Consider the following 21,369-nt stretch of genomic DNA (forward strand, 5'->3'; position numbering starts at 1 on the left):
TACGAGGCCATGCTGGGCTGGGCACCTGCCCCCTGGCCACACAACAGGCCTCCCCGGGGCCTGTCTACGCGTGCGCTCACACACACCCACGTGCGGCACCCTTCTCATCTCTTTGGAAATGCAGGAAACTCTGACAGCTTCCAGCTGACCCACGAGCTCTGGCCGGGGCGCACCCTCGGTCAGACACGGGGCTGGGCGGGATCGTCTCGTTACTGGAAACCGAGCTCTCTCTCCACCCGCCGTGGGGCCGGGGAGGGGGGTGGAGGGGAGCCATACATTGGATTTGGCCACAGAGAGCCCTGAGTGTGGCCCTCTCCTGGTTCCAACCTAAACCAATGGCCCGGATAGAGAAGCCCATTTGAAATTTAGGGGAGCAGGGAGCCCTGGGCTTCGGGGGATCAGCGTCCTCTGAGCAGCTGGGGTTTGCCTTGTAAATAAGCCGACAAGTGGCTAGCGAAATTTATGGCCTGGCTGTGGAACATCACGGCCACGGCACTGGCTGCAACCAGGAATGACCGGTGGCCCGGCAGCATGCAGCGAGGGCCTCGAGAGGACCCCTGGTCACCCTCACCCCAGGGAAGCCAGCCAGGCGGAGGTGCGGTCACAGGGTGGGGGCAGGCGCAGGGTCCTTCCCGGGACCGGACATCACAGGGGGACATGCTCTGTGTAGTTGTAAAAGCAGGGGGAAGGGAAGCGAAGAGAGAGTTTTGAAATCCAGCCCTAAAAATCAGAACTAGGAAAGCAAGGAGACGGTCTGGGCCACCTGAGGGGATGGGGACGGGGCCTGGCTCACGGGGAGGAAAGGAGCTGTGGCTGGAGGGGCGCGCGTCCCTCCCAGAGCCCGCTGGCCAGCCCGCGAAGGCCCGCGCCAGACCGTGACCCGGGTCCTGGAGGGACCCGTGGGCGAGGAGCTGGCATGGGTGCAAGGAGCAGCCCCTCACCCCAAGCCCAGGTTTACGTCTGTCCAGCCCGAACTGCACCCCGTGCCCCCCACCTGCTGGAGCTTTTGGAGATGAGCACGTGTTTTCCGGCACCTTCCAACCTCAGGCAAAGATCTCTAAGCCTGGAGAAGCCATTAGCTGAGGACACTGGGCCGGCAGGTGGGCTGACCTTCCCTCCAGGAAACAGACTGTCAGTCACGCTAAGGGGTCTTCCTTTCCCCGAGAGTCAGGGCTTTGAAACACATTCTGAGTGATTTTAGGGAATCTCGGGCAAGGGCTTAAAAGGAAGCGTCCCGAGGTCGTCCGGTTTGATTGTCTCTACTCTGCAGCACCCCAGCAGCCCTCCCTCCCTCCTCCTGCCCTCGAGGGGCCTCCAGGGGCGCACGAAGGGGCGCACGCCTGGGGCTGGCCCCGAAGGGGAGCTCACACCGGGTGGGCAGCTGGTGGTTTGGATTCACCCCTGCCGGGGTGGGGGTGGGGTGGAGTCCTTGTCTTTTGGTGGAGGCGCGGGGGGTGGGGGGCTCTCCCCTGGACAGTTTCTGAGGACAGACAGACGAAATGTCCTCCTCCAGTGTAGATTCTCCCAAGGATCAAAGTGATCCCAGAAGCGCCCAGTGATGTCAAAAGGGAAATCACACACCCCACACTCCCCATCACAGGGCTGCCTTGAGCCAGATAAAGTCAGGATTTGCAATGCAAACTTTCAAAGCAATTATTGTTAGGAAAGTCGAAACTCACAGATTGGAGAGAGCAAAAGAAATCAATGATAATTAAATTCTTCCATAAACACCGCCTGACCCTCGGCGGGGGGGGGGGGGGGGGAGGGGGGGGGGCTCCTACACACAACACTGTTCAGAAGGTGGCTCCCCTTACAGGAAAACACGTTTTCAGGGAGGAAGCCAGACCCAATCAGCCTTCCCTTTGCTAGGCTTTGTGGAGTGGGGGGACGGGGGAACCTGCGTGTTGGGGTGGCCTGGGGGCACTGAGCTGTCACTTGTCCAGCCAGGACAGGACATGGCCCCGTGGTGGTCGCATCTCAGGGTGGGGCATGGGGACCACGACACCTGAGGGGACCCCACGTGGCTGCCGTTCCCAGGGACGGGAACTCCAAGCTCTGTGTGGCCGGGGCACAGGAATCTTGTGCTGCCGACTTAAAACCAGACTCCGAGTTCCCAGCAGCTGCTGCTCTCCAGACACACCCCAGAATGAGGTCTTGACATCTACACCAGCGTTTTCCCTGATTTGCCTCCTGGTCACTGCCACCCGGTCTCTCATTTAAAATGCCACCTCTCGGGGCACCTGGGTGGCTCGGTCGGTTAAGCGTCCGACTTCAGCTCAGGTCTAGATCTCACAGTCGTGGGTTTGATCCTCGCATCGGGCTCTGTGCTGACAGCTCGGAACCTGGAGCCTGCTTCGGATTCTGTGTCTCCCTCTCTCTCTGCCCCTCCCCCACTCATGCTCTATCCCTCTCTCTCAAAAATAAATAAACATTTAAAAAATAAATAAATAAAATGCCAACTCTCAGGCTCGTCCCTGAAAGCCAGATGTCACCCCCATCCCTTCTGCTCCTGATGAAGGCCCCAGGGACCGAGAGACAGGCTCTGCTTCTCGGAGGACAGGAAGGTCACCTAGAGTGGCCGTGGGCTCTGCCCCTGGGCAAGTCAGGGTGTCTAAGCCTCTGGCTCAGCATCTTTGAAACGGGGGTGCCACCCCCCTTGGGAACAGATGTGACGGCTCTCACACCCACTTGCCGGGTGGCTGCGTGCCCGCAGGTAGAAGCCCAGCATTGAGGAGACAGGACGGGAGCAGACACACGGCTTCCATCCAGGGCTAGCGACCCGAGAGTCCCTCAGGACACCCCAAGCCCAGGCTCAGACTTGGATTTGCATGGAGCTCCTTTTCCACTGCGCGCCCCGCCTTAGGTGCCGGCCCTGGCCCACCACCCACCCATCGTATGGGAGTTGAACTGGGTGGGGGTGGGGTGGGGTCTCTCCATCAGGCCACCCGGGGCGGCCCTGGCTTTGGCCGGTGCTGTTCTGAACGCCCTGCCCCCGTCGACAATGGCGGTGGGAGAGCTGCTCCCAGGCACCCGACTCTGGGGGGTGGGCAAGAACCTTCAGGAAGCCCGCTGGCCACCTCCTGCCTAATCTTTATGACACCCCAGGACACAGGACGGCTCTGGGGTCCAGGGAGCGACCTGACCCGAGCATGCTGGCTCCCACCCTCACCTTCCTGTGAGTGGGAAGTGGTGGGGGGGGGAGGGGACGGTCTCACCGGGAGCCTGCCTACCCACCGCCCCGGCCCCGAAGGGACAGGCTCCTACCTGTACGGCTGCTCCCCGGTGTGCGTCCTCAGGTGTCTCGTGAGGTTTGCCGATCGGGGGAATATCTTGCCACAGTACCTGGGTGGAGAGGGCAGGGGGACCGTTAGGCAGTCACGCTGCCACGGACCGGGGCACCCGCACCCTTTCCCGTTGCGGTTCCTCCTTCCTGCTCGCTGTCTAGGGCCCGAGGTCCCACAGCTGGGGGGCAGGTGGCCTGGCTGTGGCCCCCAGGACTGCAGTCTGTCCTTCAGCCCCAGGGCCCAGCTGAACTTGACAGAGACGCCTGCACCTGCCGCTGGACAGACGGGCCCCCCCTACTCTGGCCTGCTGGGACTCCGCCCCCTCCCCCAGCAATATGTCAGCCACGTTGAACGGGCTCCTGCCGCTGGGGACAGGCTGTGCGTCTGGGCTTTCCACCCGGCTCTGAGAACCGGGCTTAAACGCTGACCAGCACACCTTGGCTTCGGACCCTCTGAGTTCTGATCGGCTGGGTTAAGGCTGCATTCTCTTGTGCCACCCCACACCTACACATCCGTGGGGAACGACCTCCATTGGAGAGCAAACCGTGTACTTCTACCCCGCTGTGGTCTGGCTTTGACCTAGTTTTCCCAGGATGCGCAGGCTCACGGCCGCTGCGGGGCACCTGTGGCCACCTGGCGGGCTGCCCACCGGCCCCCCGCCCTCCTCCCCCCTGGGCACGCCCAGCCTTACCTGCACGTATACCGCTCCTTGCCCTTCCTGAGGATGGGGTCTGACAGCGTTGGGGGTGGGGACCGGAAGTTGAAGGGGTGGTGGGGGAGGGGCTGCAGGGAGCTGCCCGCTTCCGCCTTTATGGCCGCGAAGCTCTCCAGCTTGTCTGTCATGGTCTCGATGGCTGACATCTGTCGGCAGGTGAGAGGGAGAGACGGGGGACCCCCTGAGCTGCTACCTCTCCTGAGCAGTGTGGACCCCTCTCCCGGCGACCGAGTACATCCGCAGCTGGGCCAGGACAAGAGGCTTGTGCGGGCCCTCAGGCTGTGGGTAGAACGGGCCGTCTCCGGGCTTCTTGGCCACTGTGGCCAGCCCTGCCGCTCGTCCTTCCCTGGGAGCCCCGTTTCAGCCCAGGGCCCAGGCCGTGGGAGCATCTCTGCCCGACAGGGGCACACGGTGGGGCAGGCTCCTGCCTTGCAATGACACCTCGCCTTACCTGGGACCCCCACCCCCCACCCCTGCTGGCCTCATCCCTGGCCGGCACTCCTGGGGGGCTAGCTTGGTTTAAAGACAGAATCATGTCTGATTTCTCTCTCCTCTCCTCTCTTTTCCTTTAATTTTTTTTTTGAGTCGTGAAAAATCAAGAAATCTACCTGCATTTCAGGTTAACAGGGACCAGGGGCCTGGGCAGCACCGCCTAGTGGCAGCGGGCCATGATTGCAGGCAAAGTTCTAAGAAGGAATCCGACAGCCCAAGGCTGGACGCACTGAGTGTTCAAAAGGATGATGCCCAGGTGACCCAGCACAGACATGGTGACCTGGATAGGAGGGGCCACCTCTCCAGGCCTTGGAGATGCCAAGGGCTTGCCTGGGGGAGGAGGACGCGGCACTGGCCATTTCCACCTGGTGGGGAGAGTTCTGATCAGGGTCCCAGACTGTGCCTGTCCCCGAGGGCTCAGGGTTTGGGAACAGGAGAGGGGAGGGGGCCGCTGGGGCTGCATGGACACATCATGCCACCAGCCGTGGGCTGCCCTCCCTGTCCCCGCTGACAGCTTGCCCCTCGGCTGCTGCCCGGCTTCTTGCTGGCCCCTCCACCACCTGGACGATGGGACCCCAGGCACACAGACTGCTGCCCAGCTGGCTTTGCACCTCAGTTTTAGCTGCAGCCTTGAAAGGCTCTGGAGCTCTCTGCACACAGACTCCCTGGCAACTCCAGAGGTGGTGGGGGGCCGCGGCCAGGCAGGACCGCCTCGTCCTGTACCCCAGGGGCTGCACACACCTGAGTCGGGCGTCAGAAAGGCCCTGGCAAAGTCCTGCACTTGGCCGCCGCGGGCTGATGTCTTCATACAGCGGTGACCCTGTCCTTTGCAGAGGCCATCAGTTATCGCGCCCGAGTGACCGCGGGACCTCAGACCATTTAATTAGGTGACTCCCTAGGCTTCCTCCCCCCTTCCCCTGAGCTCTGGCCCAGGGGCAGGCAGCAGAGCGGGGGTGGCTCGGCTCAGGGGGGAGCGGCAGGAGGGACAATGGGCAGCCGGCCCCCTGCCAGGCCTCTCTTCCTCAGGCCTGGGTGGGTCTTGCTGAGGCCGCCCGAAGGTCCGGCCTGCCAGGCCTGCTCCCCCGATCAGATATTCCGGGCCGCTAGAGCTCCCGCACAAACACAAACACAGGATGCGCCTGGCTGGCTTGTCAGCTTTTTCCAGCCCGACCCGAGGAAAATCAGGGGAAGTTATTAAGCAAACCCCATGGCCCCGACGAAACAATGGGAGGTGCTAAGTTTAGCTGTGAACCCAGGCAGGGGGCAGGTTTCACCGACTGGGGGTGTTTGTCCAAGGTGGGAAACGCAGAGAGAGAGAACAATGCCCGGCCTGGGGTCTGGTTCAGGCCGTCTCACTATTCAGCTACCAGGACCCCCAAGTGAGGTGGGGGCGGCCCCAAGGGGTGAGGACAGGTGGACAAACTCTCCCCTCTGCTGCGCATCCCCCACATCTCTGCACCCACCCCCTGGGAGGACGCAGCCGGAGTGGGGGATGGGAGTGCCTGCAGGCGGGCTGTGTGGCCACGACCTGGCTTGGGGATTCATGTTCCCAGACCCCTGACCCTGGTCTTCTCTCATAAACGTCCTGGGTCTGTCACCTTATGTTCTAAATTCTTGGACCCACCGTCTCCAAGCTGTTGCCCACGGCCTTGCGGGCTCACTGCCCCTCCTAGAGCCTGAACCGTAGGTGGGTGAGTGCCTTCATGCTCTGGGGTCTTTGGCCGCCTCCGAGAGACCCACGGGGCTGCCCTGCAGAGCACCACTCTCCTTCCTCACTTGTCTTGGACCTTGTCATCCTTCCGGGCTCATGGGGACCCATGGTGGCAATCCCCTGGCCGTCTGACGGACAGGGGAGCTGAGGCACACCTTGGGTGTGGGAGCCTGCCCCCTGCAGAGCCCTGTCTGTCTGGGCAGCCCGGCTGCAGGGCCCCAGGACGGGGGTTCCGAGCCCAACCCTCTTGCCTGGCCCCAGGATGGGGGGTCCCGAGCCCTGCCTGCCCACCTGGCCCCAGGATGGGGGCTCCCGAGCCCTGCCCTCTTGCCTGGCCCCAGGATGGGGGGTCCCAAGCCCTGCCCTCTTGCCTGGCCCCAGGATGGGGGGTCCCGAGCCCTGCCCTTTTGCCTGGCTCCAGGATGGGGGGTCCTGAGGCCTGCCTGCCCACCTGGCCCCAGGATGGGGGGTCCTGAGCCCTGCCTGCCCACCTGGCCCCAGGATGGGGGATCCCGAGCCCTGCCCTCTTGCCTGGCCCCAGGACGGGGGGTCCCGAGCCCTGCCCTCTTGCCTGGCCCCAGGATGGGGGGTCCTGAGGCCCGGCAGCCCTGGGTCTTACCTGGGGGTGGAAGAGCAGAGGGGACGGCCGCAGGTACTTCTCCTTCAGGACTCCCACGGGGTCTGTCACCTTCCGCTTCTCTACCCTGCTGGACGGCAGGCAACACAGAGGGTTACGTACCCCACCGAGCCTCCGGGGCTGCACAGGGAGGGTGCCCATCCGTGTCCCCCCGCGACTACTCTGTGCGCCTGACAGTGGGGGGTGTCGTGAAGGAGCCCACCTGCCCACCTGCACGGCCTCCAGGCTGCCACCTGCCTGAACGCTTGCTGTATGTCCCCCGCTGCTCCCCACGCCCGGTTCCACACCCCTGCAGGTCCACCAACCCCCCCGAGTGACCAACCACCCAGCGCTGTCCCGGGGGGTCCTCAGGGCCTCCCATGGCTGCCACGTGGGGTCTACCGAAAAGCTCACAATGGCTGCCGGAGAGGACAATTCTAGAATATTCCCCAGATGCTGGTGACAACCCATCATAGGTCAGGCAGAGGAAGTGACCGGAGCCTCAGTCCCCTCGGGGTGTGGGGGGGGGCTGGGTAGAGACTCACAGAGTGCCATCTGGGGAGACCTGCCACTTCTCTGCACACAGACACGGCTGCTCTGAGCAAACCCTACACCAGCCACTCCTGTTTCGTCCACACCAGGGCCTTGCTCTGCTGCACAGCCAGGAGCCGGCTGGACGCCGACCAGAGCAGGATGTACAGATGGCACAAGGAGAGGGGTGAGCCGCAGGGAGACAGCATGGCCACCCTGGGAGTGTCCCAGGGGCCACCGGGAACCGTGCAGGCCCGCCGGCCCGGCCCAGGAGGGAGAGGGCGCGGGAGGGGGCGTGGAGGGCCTCCCCCCGGAGAGGCGGTGTTGGTCGTGTGAGAAGCTGGCCTGGAGGGCGTCTCGCTCTGTGGGGCCTACCCGAGGCCCTTTTCAGAGCTGGATGGTGTCGGACTCGGCCGTCGAGCGAGATGCTGTGGGGTTGGTGGATCATCCCTGAAGCCAGGGGACCCCAGGGAGGAGGCTGGGCAGTCGTGTCAGGCCGGTTCCTGAGCATCCAAGGCCAGCTGAGCCCGGCCGACCGCACTGTCACCTGCGCCCAGCCCGGAGGATGGAGGATCGTGGGTCACGTGTTAGGGGTGAATGGGACCCGGGGGCCGGCCCGTGGGGGACGGTGCAGGGTTTTGCTGGAGTCACCCAGGAGAGGAGGGGGGCCCTGGCCCCCAGCCCCAGGGCCCGGCCTGTTTGTGGGCAGTTGCCGCCGCCCACACCTTGGCTTGGGGAGGGACCTCCAAACACCGCACGTTTGTCCTGATGGGCTTGGTCGTGGCAGGGAGGGATGTGGAGCCAGCATGCCCCAGGGCATTTCGCTGGTGTCTGTGCCCGAATCTGGGGCCCAGGCAGCCCCTCCCTCGGCTGATGGACCCCAGGGCTGACAGCCAGAGCCAGGGGTATGCTGGGTCTCAGAGGAGCCCCGATTGGACTTCCCCTTCTTGGCCTCACCCAGCTTCCGGTAAAAGGCCTGTGGCCCTAAACCAGGTGAGAGGGGGCAGAGGGGCGCAGCGGGGGCCTGAAGAGAGGGCGGGGAGGCCAGGGGCAGGGTGGGAAGAAGTTAACTGAGAACCCGCTGATTCCAGCTCTGTGGCCCGACGGGGAGGTCTGGTCTCTCAGCCTGCAGTCACCCTGCCGTCCTCTGCACATCCCAGGGGCACTCAGGGCCGTGCCTACAGTCTGGAGAGCCTCACGGAACCGTCAGGCGCCCTCTAGGCCTTTCGCCGGGCACGTTTGGCCCGGAAAGCTGAGGAGACGCATTTGGCAGGTGGAGAGTGACCCCCTCCTCTGCAAGCGTCTGGTCAACTTTCTCAAACCGTCTGTGGATGGGGTGTTCTGCACCAAACACTTAAAGGGGCATTTTCCACGTTTCCTGTGGCGACGACGTCAGTCCTTGGCCGCACACACAGGCGGCCGGGGCCACGGGTGCTGAGCGCAGAGGGTGGGAGGCCGGGCCAGCCCGGGCTCGTGCTCTGACGTCATTCTCTCCCATGCACACCTTCAGCAGATGTGGGCTCCTCACTTGCACACCGTCTCCAGGCCGCAGTGGCCCCTTGGGGAACTCAGGCGTCTGTGCCTTCAAGGCGGCCACGTGCTCTGGTGCTCCCTGAACACCAGGTGTACACGCACATGTGTGTGCGCACGGGCTTGTCACACACGGGCACCGGCGGTATCAGCCTCAGCAGCCTGAGCCCCACAGCTGTGCCTGGCGCCTGCTTCCTGGACCCCCCGGCCCCCCTCCCAGGCCGCCCTCTCCTCCGGGCTCGGCCTGCCCAGCACCCGCAGGACAACGTGTGGTGGCGGCGGGACCCCTCCCACCTGACAAACCCACCTGATCAGAGCCTGCCCAGAAATTGGGGAGGGGGTTCCCCAGTTGAGGGGATCAAAGCCCTCACTGGGAGGGCTATCAGAGAGGTGGATGCTGATGTTTTGCGGACCCTCCAAAGCTGCTCCTTCCCCCTCCTCCTCCCCCTCCCCCCTCCCCCCCGCTCCCTCCCGGAGACCAGCGGCTCCTTCTGTGCTTTCTCCTGGGCCACCAGGAACCCCAGCTGTGGCTCCGGGGCGGGGTAGGGGCCACGAGGGCGGCCTCGGGACCGGGACTGGGAGCGGAGGAAAGAGCAAGGGTCTGAGTTTTGCAGGAGGCACAGCTGGTCCAGAGAAGGTGGCTGGAGACACAGCGGGGCCGGGTGGGGTCCGAGGGGAGGCCGGGATCCCAGCGGCTGTCCGCGAGAGGGAGCCCCGAGCGTCCGGGAGGTCCCGCCCGGACGCCCAGACGCCCAGCCGGGCGGTGGCGGCCCCTCTGGGAGAGCAGGTGAAGGCAGGGATGTTAATACCTGTAGATGGGGTCCATGAAAAAGGGCGATGGCTTGGCGTAGTGCAGGGAGGGCTGCTGGGGCAGCTGTGCCGGGCACGCCTTGGGCAGCCCCTCCCCGGCCCCCAGCTTGCGCTCCCCGTAGACGTGGTTCTTGCGGGGCTCCCGCCCCCCTCCGTTCTGGCTGGCTCGGACGCGGCTACCGATGCTCAGGTCCAGTGGCTGCTCCTCCCCGGACGCTGGCGCCGGGGGCGCCTTGGGCGCGGCCAGCACGGGCTTTGCCTCTTTTGGTTTGGTGGTGAGGTCGAAGGGGGACTCGGCGCTGGGGCCGCCCACCTTGAGGGCGTCCCGGGGCGACCTCGGCTCGGCCTTGACCAGCAAGTTGTGGGCGAGGGAGCGGTCCGCGAAGGGGCAGAGGGCCGGGGGGAAGTTGGGCAGGAACTGGAAGGGGAACACAGAGTGGTAGGGCAGCGAGCCCAGCTTCTTCTCCTGCATGCCCACGAAGCCGGGGCCAAAGTACTTCTCCGCGATGGAGGCGATGGCCTTGATGGAGTCGCCCGCGGCGCCCGAGGCGGCCAGCAGCTGCTCGTCGGGCGGCGGGAAAAAGGCGTGCTGGGAGTAGAAGACCGGCACCTCGCCCACGCTGTTCGGGGCGCCCGGGGGCGCCGCGCCGCCCCCGCACTCGGGCTTGCCCTCGGCCGCCTTGCTCTTGTCCTTGGCCTTGTCCCGGTCGCTGTCCACGTCGCTGTCCAGGTCTGAGCCCGTGCCCGTGGTCGTGTCCAGGTCCGTCCCGGTCGTGGTGTTGACGTCCTCGAAGTCGCTGCCGTCGGACAGGTCGCTGCCCCGCGTCTTGAGCTTCTCGGCGTAGGAGTCCTCCAGGCGGCGCTCGAACTTGTCCTCAGGCCCCGCGGCGGCCGTGGCGCCCTGGCCGCTGTTGCCCACGGCGGAGACGAGGGGCAGGGCCGGGTTCCCCAGGGGGCTGGGGAGCTTGGCGTCCTGGGTGTGGTTCAGGGGGCTCTTGAGCAGCGGCGTGGGAGGTAGCAGGGGCGGCCGGGGGTACAGGGACGGGGGGAAGATGCCCGGGAAGCCCGGGGCCAGCGCGGGGAACGGGGGGGCCGCCGCGGAGAAGGGCAGGCCGCCCGGGTGCGGCCGGGACGGGAAGTACTCGTTGAAGCCCAGGCCGGCGTGGTTGAGGTTGGGGGGCGGCTTCGCCTTGTCCATCATGGGGCTGGGGGCGAGGGGCAGGCCCGGGGCGAAGATGCCGCCCGGCGGGTAATGGTTCTTGCCCTCGCAGAACCGCCGGTGCTTGTTGAGGGAGGAGGTAGTGCTGAACATCTGCCCGCAGTCCTTGCACTTGATCTGCGTGCGGCAGTCGGCGTGCATCCGCTTGTGGCGGCACAGGTTGGAGAACTGCGTGTAGGACTTGTGGCAGACCTCACCTAAAACATCAGCACAAAGCAAAGACAAACGATATGAAATTACGGGGAAACCCTGCGAGGAGGGCGCGGGCCCCGCGATCGGGAGCAGACTGCTTGTGTGCGTGAGCACACGTGTGTGCGCGCGTGTGCACGCGCGTGCGTCTGCGTGTGTCTGCACGAGGGCGTGTATCTGTGGGCCCGTGTGCACGAGCGTCCATGAGTGTGCACACACGCGTCTGCGTGTGTGTCTGCACGAGGGCGTGTATCTGTGGGCCCGTGTGCACGAGCGTCCATGAGTGTGCACGCGCGTGCGTCTGCGTGTGTGTCTGCACGAGTGCGTGTATCTGTGGGCCCGTGTGCACGAGCGTCCATGAGTGTGCACACACGCGTCTGCGTGTGTGTTTGCACGAGTGCGTGTATCTGTGGGCCCGTGTGCACGAGCGTCCATGAGTGTGCACACACGCGTCTGCGTGTGTGTCTGCACGAGTGCGTGTATCTGTGGGCCCGTGTGCACGAGCGTCCATGAGTGTGCACACACGCGTCTGCGTGTGTGTCTGCACGAGTGCGTGTATCTGTGGGCCCGTGTGCACGAGCGTCCATGAGTGTGCACACACGCGTCTGCGTGTGTGTCTGCACGAGTGCGTGTATCTGTGGGCCCGTGTGCACGAGCGTCCATGAGTGTGCACACACGCGTCTGCGTGTGTGTCTGCACGAGTGCGTGTATCTGTGGGCCCGTGTGCACGAGCGTCCATGAGTGTGCACACACGCGTCTGCGTGTGTGTTTGCACGAGTGCGTGTATCTGTGGGCCCGTGTGCACGAGCGTCCATGAGTGTGCACACACGCGTCTGCGTGTGTGTTTGCACGAGTGCGTGTATCTCTGGGGCTGTGTGCACGAGCATCCATGAGTGTGCACACACGTGTGTCTGCGTGTTTGCACGAGTGTGTATCTGTGGGCACGTGTGTCTATGAGTGTGCACGCGCTTGTCTGCGTGCATGCTTGCATGAGTGAGTGTATCTGTGGGCACATGTGCACGAGCGTCCATGAGTGTGCACGTGCGTGTCTGCATGCGTGTTGAGTGCGTGTAACTGTGGCCACGTGTGTCAATGAGTGTGCACGTGCGTGTGTCTGCATGTGTGCACGAGTGTGTGTATCTGTGGGTATGAGTGTCCATGAGTGCATGCGCGTGTCTGCGTGCGTGTTTGCACGAGTGCGTGTTTCTGTGGGCATGTGCACAAGTGTCCATGAATGTGCACACACGTGTGTCTGCATGTGTTTGCACAAGTGTGTGTATCTGTGGGCACAAGCGTCCATGAGTGTGCAGGCACGTGTGTCTGCGTGTGTGTTCGCATGAGTGCGTGTATCTGTGGGCACGTGTGCACGAGCACCCATGAGTGTGCACACACGTGTGTCTGCATGCGTGTTTGCACGAGTGCGTGTATCTGTGGGCACGTGTGCATGAGTGTCCATGAGTGTGCACGCGCGTGTCTGTGTGCATGTTTGCACGAGTGCATGTATCTGTGGGCACATGTGTCAATGAGTGTGCACGCACCTGTGTCTGCATGTTTGCACGAGTGCGTGTCTCTGTGGGCATGTGCACAAGTGTCCATGAGTGTGCACGCACGTGTGTCTGCATGTGTGTTTGCACAAGTGTGTGTATCTGTGTGCACGAACACCCATGAGTGTGCACACACGTGTGTCTGTATGCGTGTTTGCACGAGTGCGTGTACATGTATGTGTGTGCCTGCATGTGTGCACACGTATGTAAGCGTGTGTGGGCACCCTACCCTGGGGGCTGACCTGTGGTGACCGGCACACACTGGTGAGACCTGCCTGCACCTTCCCACTCGGTCAGGTCTCAGGCGCCTGCCTCAACCTTCCCGTTAGAAAGTGGGGTACATGTGCTGTTTGTGCACATGAGTGTTTGTGATGTGGGGGCCAAGGTCTCCTGAAATCCCTGCCGGGGGCTAAACCCCAGTGTGCAGCCACCCAGGCACCTGTTTCGGTCCCCCCCGGGCCCCAGGGTTCCCACCTGCACCCTGTCCACCTCAGTGACACTGTCCCCGCCACTAAGAGGAAACCCCACTTGCCAGATTAACTCTCTTGCTCTCCGTCCGGGGAGAGGGGCCTCGGGGGGACCAGCCCACTCGGGGGATTCTTAGGGGGTCTGGGCGTGGGAGCACGGCCCCTGGTTGTGTGTAGTGACCGTCGGGGGATGGCTGGAAGGTGGGCACGGGAGGGAAGCCCAAGCCGGGCCGTGTGGAGACGGGCTGGTTCCGAGTTCGAGAGAGCGAGAGGTTGGGGTGAAGAAGCACCAGGCTCAGGCTGGGGGACACCGGCCTCTGCTCTCGGCAGGAGGGGGCGCTGCTGGCCAGAGCCGAACACCAGGACCCCCGGGCCCAGGCGACCCCGTCTCCCCATTTCCCCGATGGCTTGTGAGTCGAGTGTTGTCACGGAATCACCAGCTTTGCTTCCTTTCTTTGCTTGTTTTTCTAGCCAGAAAGGGAGGAGCGCACGTGCACACGTGTCTCTCTCTGCAGGACGATTTGTCCCCTAAACGCAGCCCCAGTGGAAACAGTGATTCCAGCCTGTCTCTTGTTCACACAAATCCTCGGCCGCCTGGTGTCCTGCTCCTGCCGCGGGGGCTCTGGCCCCGGATTATCGCGCGCTTTCATCGCAGTATCTATTTATATTAAAGGCCCTGCCTTCCTGGCCGTCGGCGTGGTGGGACGTGTTCAAGGCTGAGGGGGGAAGAGCGCGGCCTCGTTGGACCAAATCTGCCCTTTTTGGGAGGCGGCTGATACAGAGGAGACGCTCTATAAATACACTCGGTCGCCCACCCGGCCTCGGGGGAGCAAGGCCATTCCTCAGCTCGGGCCTTGCTGGCTGAACGAGTGACGTGTCACTGTGCCCTGGCCCGGCTCGCCGGTGCCTCGTCACTGGCTGCTACGAACCCCAGATTGGGAACTGGCCTCGCGCACGCCCCCCCCCCCCCCCGCCAGGGCAGCTCCCGGCAGGGCTTCAGGGCCGGCCCCGCGCCCGGTCGTGGGGAGTCCGGGCCCCTCGGCTCCCACCGCTCTGCTCGCAGGGTGGAGGGTGTGGCAGGGACGCTGGGGCTACCGAGGACCCTCCTGGGGGCCCGAGATCCTCACGGGGCGGCCGGACCCGCACGCTGGCAGCTGGCTCAGAGCCGGTGCGGCCCGCGGTGGACGTGAGAGGGGCCCCCCGGCCCTGCCGGGGAGCAGAGTGGCCCTGGCCACCGCGTGTCTTTTGCTCGCAGGGTGTGTGCGCGGATGCGCTCCCACGCGAGGCTCACTCTAGGGAGGGGCCCTTTCCGGAAAGTGCCCACGGGAAGGCTGACCACCTGTGTGCCCGACACCACCCTCCCAAACAGCCAGCACAAGCTCCGCTCCGCGGGGCTGGAGGCACCCTGGGAGGCCACGCCGCCTCGGCCTGCGTGGTCAGCGGGGAAAGGGCTTTTGGGGGCGTCTGGGCAGATCCCACACTGCCGTGTGCATCCACGCAGGGGGTGCCCGGCAGGTGGACGCCTTCTGGGCACGCCCGTGACCGCGCTGCCGTGAGCCCGCGCCCCTCCAAGCAGCCCGTCCTTCCTGACCGGCGCGCGCTGTCTGCGCCCCTCCTCGCTCGTTTGCGGGTTCGCCTTTCCAAGCCCAACACGGCCTTTACCACGGGCCGAAGGAGGCTCCGCCGGGGTTTGGAGGACGTGCAAAGCCACACTTACGTGCCATTTCCCAAGCGTGTGCCGCCCTATCTGAGGCACGTGTGTGTGAAGGCAAGCCGGTCTCGGGAGCTGCGGCCCCGGGGGCCCGGCCAGGCTGCCGCACGCCCTGCCCGCCCACACGGGGAGTCTGTGCAGGCGGCGTGAACGGTGGTAGAGACCTACGTCCCTGGAGCTTCTGTCACTAAATACGCTCCAGGGAGACTTCGCCGAGTTCTCCGCGCGCCCGGAAAGGCGGTAGCTTTTGAACCTATGCACGACTTCCTGCTCTTAAGCTCATTTAGAAACTCCGAGCTGCTATCCGATGCCCCACGGTGGGACTCCCTGGGACCCTCATCCACAGAAAGCAGGACACACACCTCCAGTCACCAAGTCACAGCCCCTGGCTCCCACTCACACCCGCTCGCCTCTTCCCGACCCCTCCCAGGGGGAACCACTGGTGCACCCCGGGGCGCACAGGTCTCCATCCAGGACCTACAGGTGACTGGGGGGCTGAGCGGCCGAGGAAGGCTGGTGTCTGGGTCGTCTCTAGCAGGGCAGCTGGAAGCTTGGGCTGGGGACAGCAGCAGGAGGAGGGCACAGCCCCAGCCACCCGGCAAAGGCCTGACCGGCCGGTCAGCCCTGGGTGTCCCACACCAGAACAGCATCGGTGAGACGTCCCCCAGCCCCCAGTCCTCAAGCTCCTAGAGTTCCTCTTCCTCACACCGGTGTCGTGGGGTCTGAGAGGCTCCAGCCCCCCCAGCCCAGGGTCAAGGGCCAGGCCTGGGCTAGAATCCAGGCTCTGCAGCGTGGCCCTGAGCACCTGCTCCCCTAATGTCTGCAAGCCTCAGTTTCCTTCTCTGCCACTAGGAGACAGTGTGGCCCTGAAGGGTGCTATGAGATCGTGTGTGTGAAATGATGACCCCATGCAATCCCGTGTGGATGATGAGTCCAGGCAATTCTGGTGATAACTCTGCACAGGTCACGCGGGTGACGACTGCACAGTCCGTGTGGGTGATGGCTGCACAGTCGATGTGGGTGATGGCTGCACAGTTGATGTGGGTGAGGACTGCACAGTCGATGTGGGTGATGACTGACTGCACGGTCGGTGTGGGTGATGACTGCACAGTCGATGTGGGTGACGACTGCACAGTCCGTGTGGGTGATGACTGCACAGTCGGTGTGGGTGATGACTGCATGGTCAGTGTGGGTCGGTGTGGGTGATGACTGCACAGTCGATATGGGTGATGACTGCATGGTCGGTGTGGGTGATGACTGCACAGTCCGTGTGGGTGACGATTACATGGTCGGTGTGGGTGATGACTGCACGGTCAGTGTGGGTCGGTGTGGGTGATGACTGCACAGTCGATATGGGTGACGACTGCACGGTCGGTGTGGGTGATGACTGCACAGTCGATGTGGGTGACGACTGCACAGTCCGTGTGGGTGACGACTGCACGGTCGGTGTGGGTGATGACTGCACGGTCAGTGTGGGTCGGTGTGGGTGATGACTGCACAGTCCGTGTGGGTGATGACTGCACAGTTTGTGTGGGTGATGACTGCATGGTCGGTGTGGGTGATAACTGCACAGTTCGTGTGGGTGATGACTGCACAGTCGATGTGGGTGACGACTGACTGCACAGTTTGTGTGGGTGACGACTGCACAGTCCATGTGGGTGATGACTGCACAGTCCGTGTGGGTGATTACTGCACAGTCGATGTGGGTGATGACTGCACGGTCGGTGTGGGTGATGACTGCACGGTCGGTGTGGGTGACGACTGCACAGTCGATGTGGGTGATGGCTGCACAGTCGATATGGGTGATGACTCTGCATAGCCCGTGTGGGTGATGACTGCACAGTCCATGTGGGTGACGACTGCACGGTTGGTGTGGGTGATGACTGCACGGTCCGTGTGGGTGATGACTGCACAGTCCGTGTGGGTGATGACTGCACAGTCTGTGTGGGTGATTACTGCACAGTCGATGTGGGTGATGGCTGCACAGTCGATATGGGTGATGACTCTGCATAGCCCGTGTGGGTGATGACTGCACAGTCCATGTGGGTGATGACTGCACAGTCCGTGTGGGTGATGACTACACAGTCCATGTGGGTGATTACTGCACAGTCGATGTGGGTGATGACTCTGCATAGCCCGTGTGGGTGACGACTGTACAGTCCGTGTGGGTGACGACTGCACAGTTCTTGTGGGTGATGGCTGCACGGTTGGTGTGGGTGATGACTGCATGGTCGGTGTGGCTGATGACTGCACAGTCGATGTGGGTGACGACTGCACAGTCCGTGTGGGTGATGACTGCACGGTCGGTGTGGGTGATGACTGCATGGTCAGTGTGGGTCGGTGTGGGTGATGACTGCACAGTCGATGTGGGTGACGACTGCACGGTCCGTGTGGGTGATGACTGCATGGTCGGTGTGGGTGATGACTGCACGGTCAGTGTGGGTCGGTGTGGGTGATGACTGCACAGTCGATATGGGTGACAACTGCACGGTCGGTGTGGGTGATGACTGCACAGTCGATGTGGGTGACGACTGCATGGTCGGTGTGGGTGATGACTGCACAGTCGATGTGGGTGACGACTGCACAGTCCGTGTGGGTGACGACTACACGGTCGGTGTGGGTGATGACTGCACAGTCCATGTGGGTGATGACTGCACAGTCTGTGTGGGTGATTACTTCATGGTCGGTGTGGGTGATGACTGCACAGTCGATGTGGGTGACGACTGCACGGTCGGTGTGGGTGATGACTGCACGGTCGGTGTGGATGGTTGCTGAGTGCAATGTGTGTGATTGGCGACAGTGCAAATCACTGGACGTGACGGCCGAGCGCAATCTTGTGTGAATAACTCAGCACGCTGCCAGGTAGAGAGGAATCTTCCGTGGCTTCCAAACTCCTTGAGAATAAGGGTGGTGACCCTACGCTGGCTCACAAAGTCCCCACGACCTGGCCCTTGGGACCCGTGGCCCCTCTCCTCTTAGTCCCCCTCACTTACTCCCCCAAACACGCCAGCCTCAAGGCCTCTGTGTCCCAAGCACCTCTGTCCCCCGCAGGGGCCCCCTCACACCCGCCCGTCCGCCAGGCGTCCACCAGAAAAGCCGTCCTGGCCCCCCTGCACTCACAGGACCAGCGCCCGCCTGGGCCACCCTGGACACTCAGAGAGCCTCCTAAGCCTGTGCCCCCGTCAGGGCTGATAGGCCGGACGCACGTGCCCTCATCGTCCATCTGGTCCAGCCTCTATCTCCTCCACGGCGCGTAAGCTCCGTGAGGACAGGGGCACTTACGGCCGCCACCTGTGGTGCCGACAGTGCCGGGGACCCGGGCCGGGCTCCCTAAAGGCCGCTGAGGGCATGAGCAGAACTCGGTGAGCGTCACCGGCATTTTCACGCCTCTCAGAGCTCCGGCCGGGGTGTGAGTGCAGAGGAGAGTAGGGAGAGCGGGGCGGCCGGGCTGGGGGACCACTTACATATGAAAGGTTTGACGGTGCTGTGGATGTGCTTGTGCTGCTTGAGGCCCGAGGACGTGGCGAACGTCTTCCCGCAGTCGGGGCAGGCGTGGGCCCGGGCGCCCACGTGCTGGGAGCGGATGTGCCGCTGGAGGTTGCTGGGGTCTGTGAACACCTGGGGGGACAGACACCTTTGCTCGCTCCCCTGTGGGCCCAGTTCTGGCCGCTGGGTCGGGGGGGGGGGGCGGGGGGCGGGTCTCACCGCTGCTCTGCCCCCTGCGCCGAGCCTGGCCGGGAGGGGTCTCTGCCGTCGCAGTGACCCGCTGGACGGCCCGGGGTGAGCTGCCCTTGTCCGCCAGACTGTCCCCTCAGCGGTAACGCCTGGGGGAGCTGTGGCCGGGGGGGGGGGGGGGGACGCTCCGGGCACGCGCTCGGAAAGCGCGGCCGACCCGAAGCGCTCTGACGACGCGCTGGCGGGTGGGGGGCAGGAGCCCGCCCTGGAGAGCGCGGGGTTGGGTCTCCCTGCGCCCCCTCCCGCTGCCCTTCCTCCGTCCCCGGTAAAGCGACAGCCCCAGAGGGCTGCCGGTGTCCTATTTGCACCCTCCGTCCGCACGCGGGTGGGGGGCACGGGCGGGGGCGGCGGGCGCGTTACCTTCACGCAGTTTTCACATTCGAAGCGCTTGCCACTGTCGTGGGACATCTGGTGGCGAATGAGGTTCGACTTCCAGTTGAAGGCCTTGGGACACTGGTCACACTTGTACTCCCGCTCCTCCGTGTGCACGACCATGTGCTGCTCTAGGCTGCACGCGGACAGGGGGCTGGGGTCACCGGGGGGCCCGCCCGCCGCCCCGCCCGGCCGCGGCCCCTCCCGTCCCCCCCGCCCAGAGACGGGAGTGAGTCCCGGCGGGCAGCGCGTCTGCCCACCTCCTCTCTGGACGGGCCAGCAGGACGGAGGGCGGAGGCGGCCCTCCCACATCCCACGGGGAGGAAGCGCTGCCCGGACAGAGCTCGGGCCCTCGTGCAAACGTCCCCTCCAGGCGGCCGGCGGCAGGGCAGGACCCCGGCTCACAGCTCCTCGCTGCCCCTCGGGGTAACCTTAACCTTGAGGCTGACCTCAGACAAGGGGCGCAGAAGCCGCCAGCACCGCCGAGAGCCCCGGAGTGGGGGCGAGGCCCGGGAGACCCAAGGCCACGCCCGGCCTACCCGCCTGGCACACACCGAGGGGGCGGGACGGGGGTGAGCGGGTGGGTCCCCAAAGGTGGGGAGGACACAGCCGCCGGGAAGGGGCAACTGCGCCTGGACGCAGGAGCCACTCCTCACCCCTCCTCTCGGAGGGGGGGGACGTCCTGGCTCGCCTCCTGTCCCAGGTGTGACCGTTAATCTCCGTGAGCAGAGCAGTAATACATCACGGCCCGTTAATTACGGGGCCCAGCCATCCATTTACATCAGAAACGCTTGGTTCTCGAGCGCTGGCAGATTGTATCTTTTTCCCTGTTGTTAATTGTGATTTATGTGTTTATGTAAAGAAAACACAGACCCTCTTGAGCGGCGCTTACCGCCCAGGGTCTCAGTTGGGATTTGCCCAAACGCTCATTTTCTTAGTCATCTGTTCAGGGTGGAGGGTTTCCCATCCCCGGGGAGCCCACGGTGGGATTGGCGTTCGGTTCCCAGCAATAGCACAGCCAGTCAGTGACCCGACGGGGCTTTGCTCTGACCGTGCAGGGCTGTCCTGGGGAGATTCTCAAAGGTCGGAGGAGGGGCCTACCTCGGACGAGTCGTCACGCTTCTCGCAGGAGCACTGGGACCGCACGCCCTGACGCTGTCCCCACAAAGCCCAGAGGCTCATCTTTCCCGGGGGGCTCCCAGGGGTCCTCAGGGCCCCCACTTCCCAGGGGGAGGGCCAGCTCGTGCCTGCTCTAGGCTGACCACGTCCGGCCGTCACATGGCGGGCCTGGTATACCGTGCCCACGCCTGTGAAACCTCCCGGGACAGGTGGGTTCCATCCCTGGAGCAGAGGCTGGTGCCCGGGGTGGGGGATGAGGGACCCCCGGGCGGCCTTGAGCCGCCAGCTCCCGCCCACCGTGTGAGGAGTGGTCTGTGTGTGCAGAGGGTCCGGGGCACTGCACGGACCCCGGGACAGCAGGGTGTTGCCATCCTGCTGTCCTGGTCTTGGGCCTTACTACGGGAGTGGCCTTGGGGCTTGAGCCCTGCACGTCTCGGGGTGTGGCCTGCATTTCTCGCCTTCCTCGTGGTCTATCTCCAAGGCTCAGCCCTGACTGCAGAATGGCACGGCCAGAAATATCTCTACCGACCACGCGGATCTTCCGGGGGTGGGGGGCACCGGCCAGGGGTCAGAGCCGGGAGCACCCGTGGCCTGCAGCCACCAGCTCGTGGGCCACGCTGTGTGTAGTGACAGATGAGTGGGCAGGGAGGGGCACCTGCCCCTGAGGTGAGCCACACTGGAGGGGACCCTGGTCTCCCCCGTCCCTAAGGCTCTCTCGGCTCGTCAGTGTGGACAGGGCTGAGGGCCGAGGTCCCAGCTGTGGTCCCAGGGTCAACTGGCCCTGCTGACCAGCTTGGGGGGCCTGGGGGGCAGTGAGGGGGTGCGGAGCGGGGAGGACAAGAGGGGTGTGGGGGGGGGAGGGGAAGAGGCCTGGGGGGGATGGGGGCAGCCGCACCTGTACTTGTTGGGGAACATCCGCTCGCAGTCCTTACACTCGTGGGCCTGCTCGCCGCCCCCACCGCCGAGCCCCTCCGGCTTGAGCTCCTCGCCCAGGCCCTCGTAGAGCGTGGCCCCCACGGAGCCGCACGCGTACTTCTTGTGTCGCCGCAGGTCCAGCTTGGACTGGAAGAGCTCGTCACAGGCGTCGCAGCGGAACGTGGGCTCCCCTGCTAGGGACAGAGGGCAGGAGGTCCGTGGGGAGCGCGAGATGGGGCCCAGGCTCCGGGCCCGGGAGGGGGTGTTGGGGGTGGGGGCAGCGGGCCCTGCTTCCCACACCGGCTGCTCCCGCTCCCGCTTCCTCTCTGCCCTCATCCCGGGCCGGGTGCGGCCGCCCCGGGGACCTGGGGACCGAGGGGACCCTGTGTCCGCACCATCAGAAATGCCG

The 21,369-nt window shown here is 64.5% G+C and overlaps 1 protein-coding gene across 7 annotated transcripts in view; it reads right to left on the reverse strand.

Annotated features, from left to right (window-relative positions):
* PRDM16 (PR/SET domain 16) overlaps positions 1 to 21,369 on the reverse strand; it is a 309,274-nt gene that overhangs the window by 10,074 nt on the left and 277,831 nt on the right. For 4 of the 7 annotated variants that reach the window (XM_081796463.1, XM_081796469.1, XM_081796468.1 and 1 more), the window contains 7 exons: positions 20,941 to 21,154; positions 18,915 to 19,062; positions 18,284 to 18,437; positions 9,689 to 11,105; positions 6,822 to 6,909; positions 3,976 to 4,145; positions 3,265 to 3,342 (listed from right to left, as the gene is read on the reverse strand). In XM_081796463.1, coding sequence (XP_081652589.1) covers positions 3,265 to 3,342; positions 3,976 to 4,145; positions 6,822 to 6,909; positions 9,689 to 11,105; positions 18,284 to 18,437; positions 18,915 to 19,062; positions 20,941 to 21,154 — 2,269 coding nt within the window. The remainder of the gene's footprint in view (positions 1 to 3,264; positions 3,343 to 3,975; positions 4,146 to 6,821; positions 6,910 to 9,688; positions 11,106 to 18,283; positions 18,438 to 18,914; positions 19,063 to 20,940; positions 21,155 to 21,369) is intronic. The other 3 variants (XM_081796466.1, XM_081796464.1, XM_081796465.1) reach the window with 3 other exon arrangements.

Source organism: Panthera onca, chromosome C1 (genome assembly GCF_046562875.1).
Source record: "Panthera onca isolate mPanOnc1 chromosome C1, mPanOnc1 haplotype 2, whole genome shotgun sequence".
In the NCBI taxonomy this organism is placed as follows: Eukaryota; Metazoa; Chordata; class Mammalia; order Carnivora; family Felidae; genus Panthera; species Panthera onca.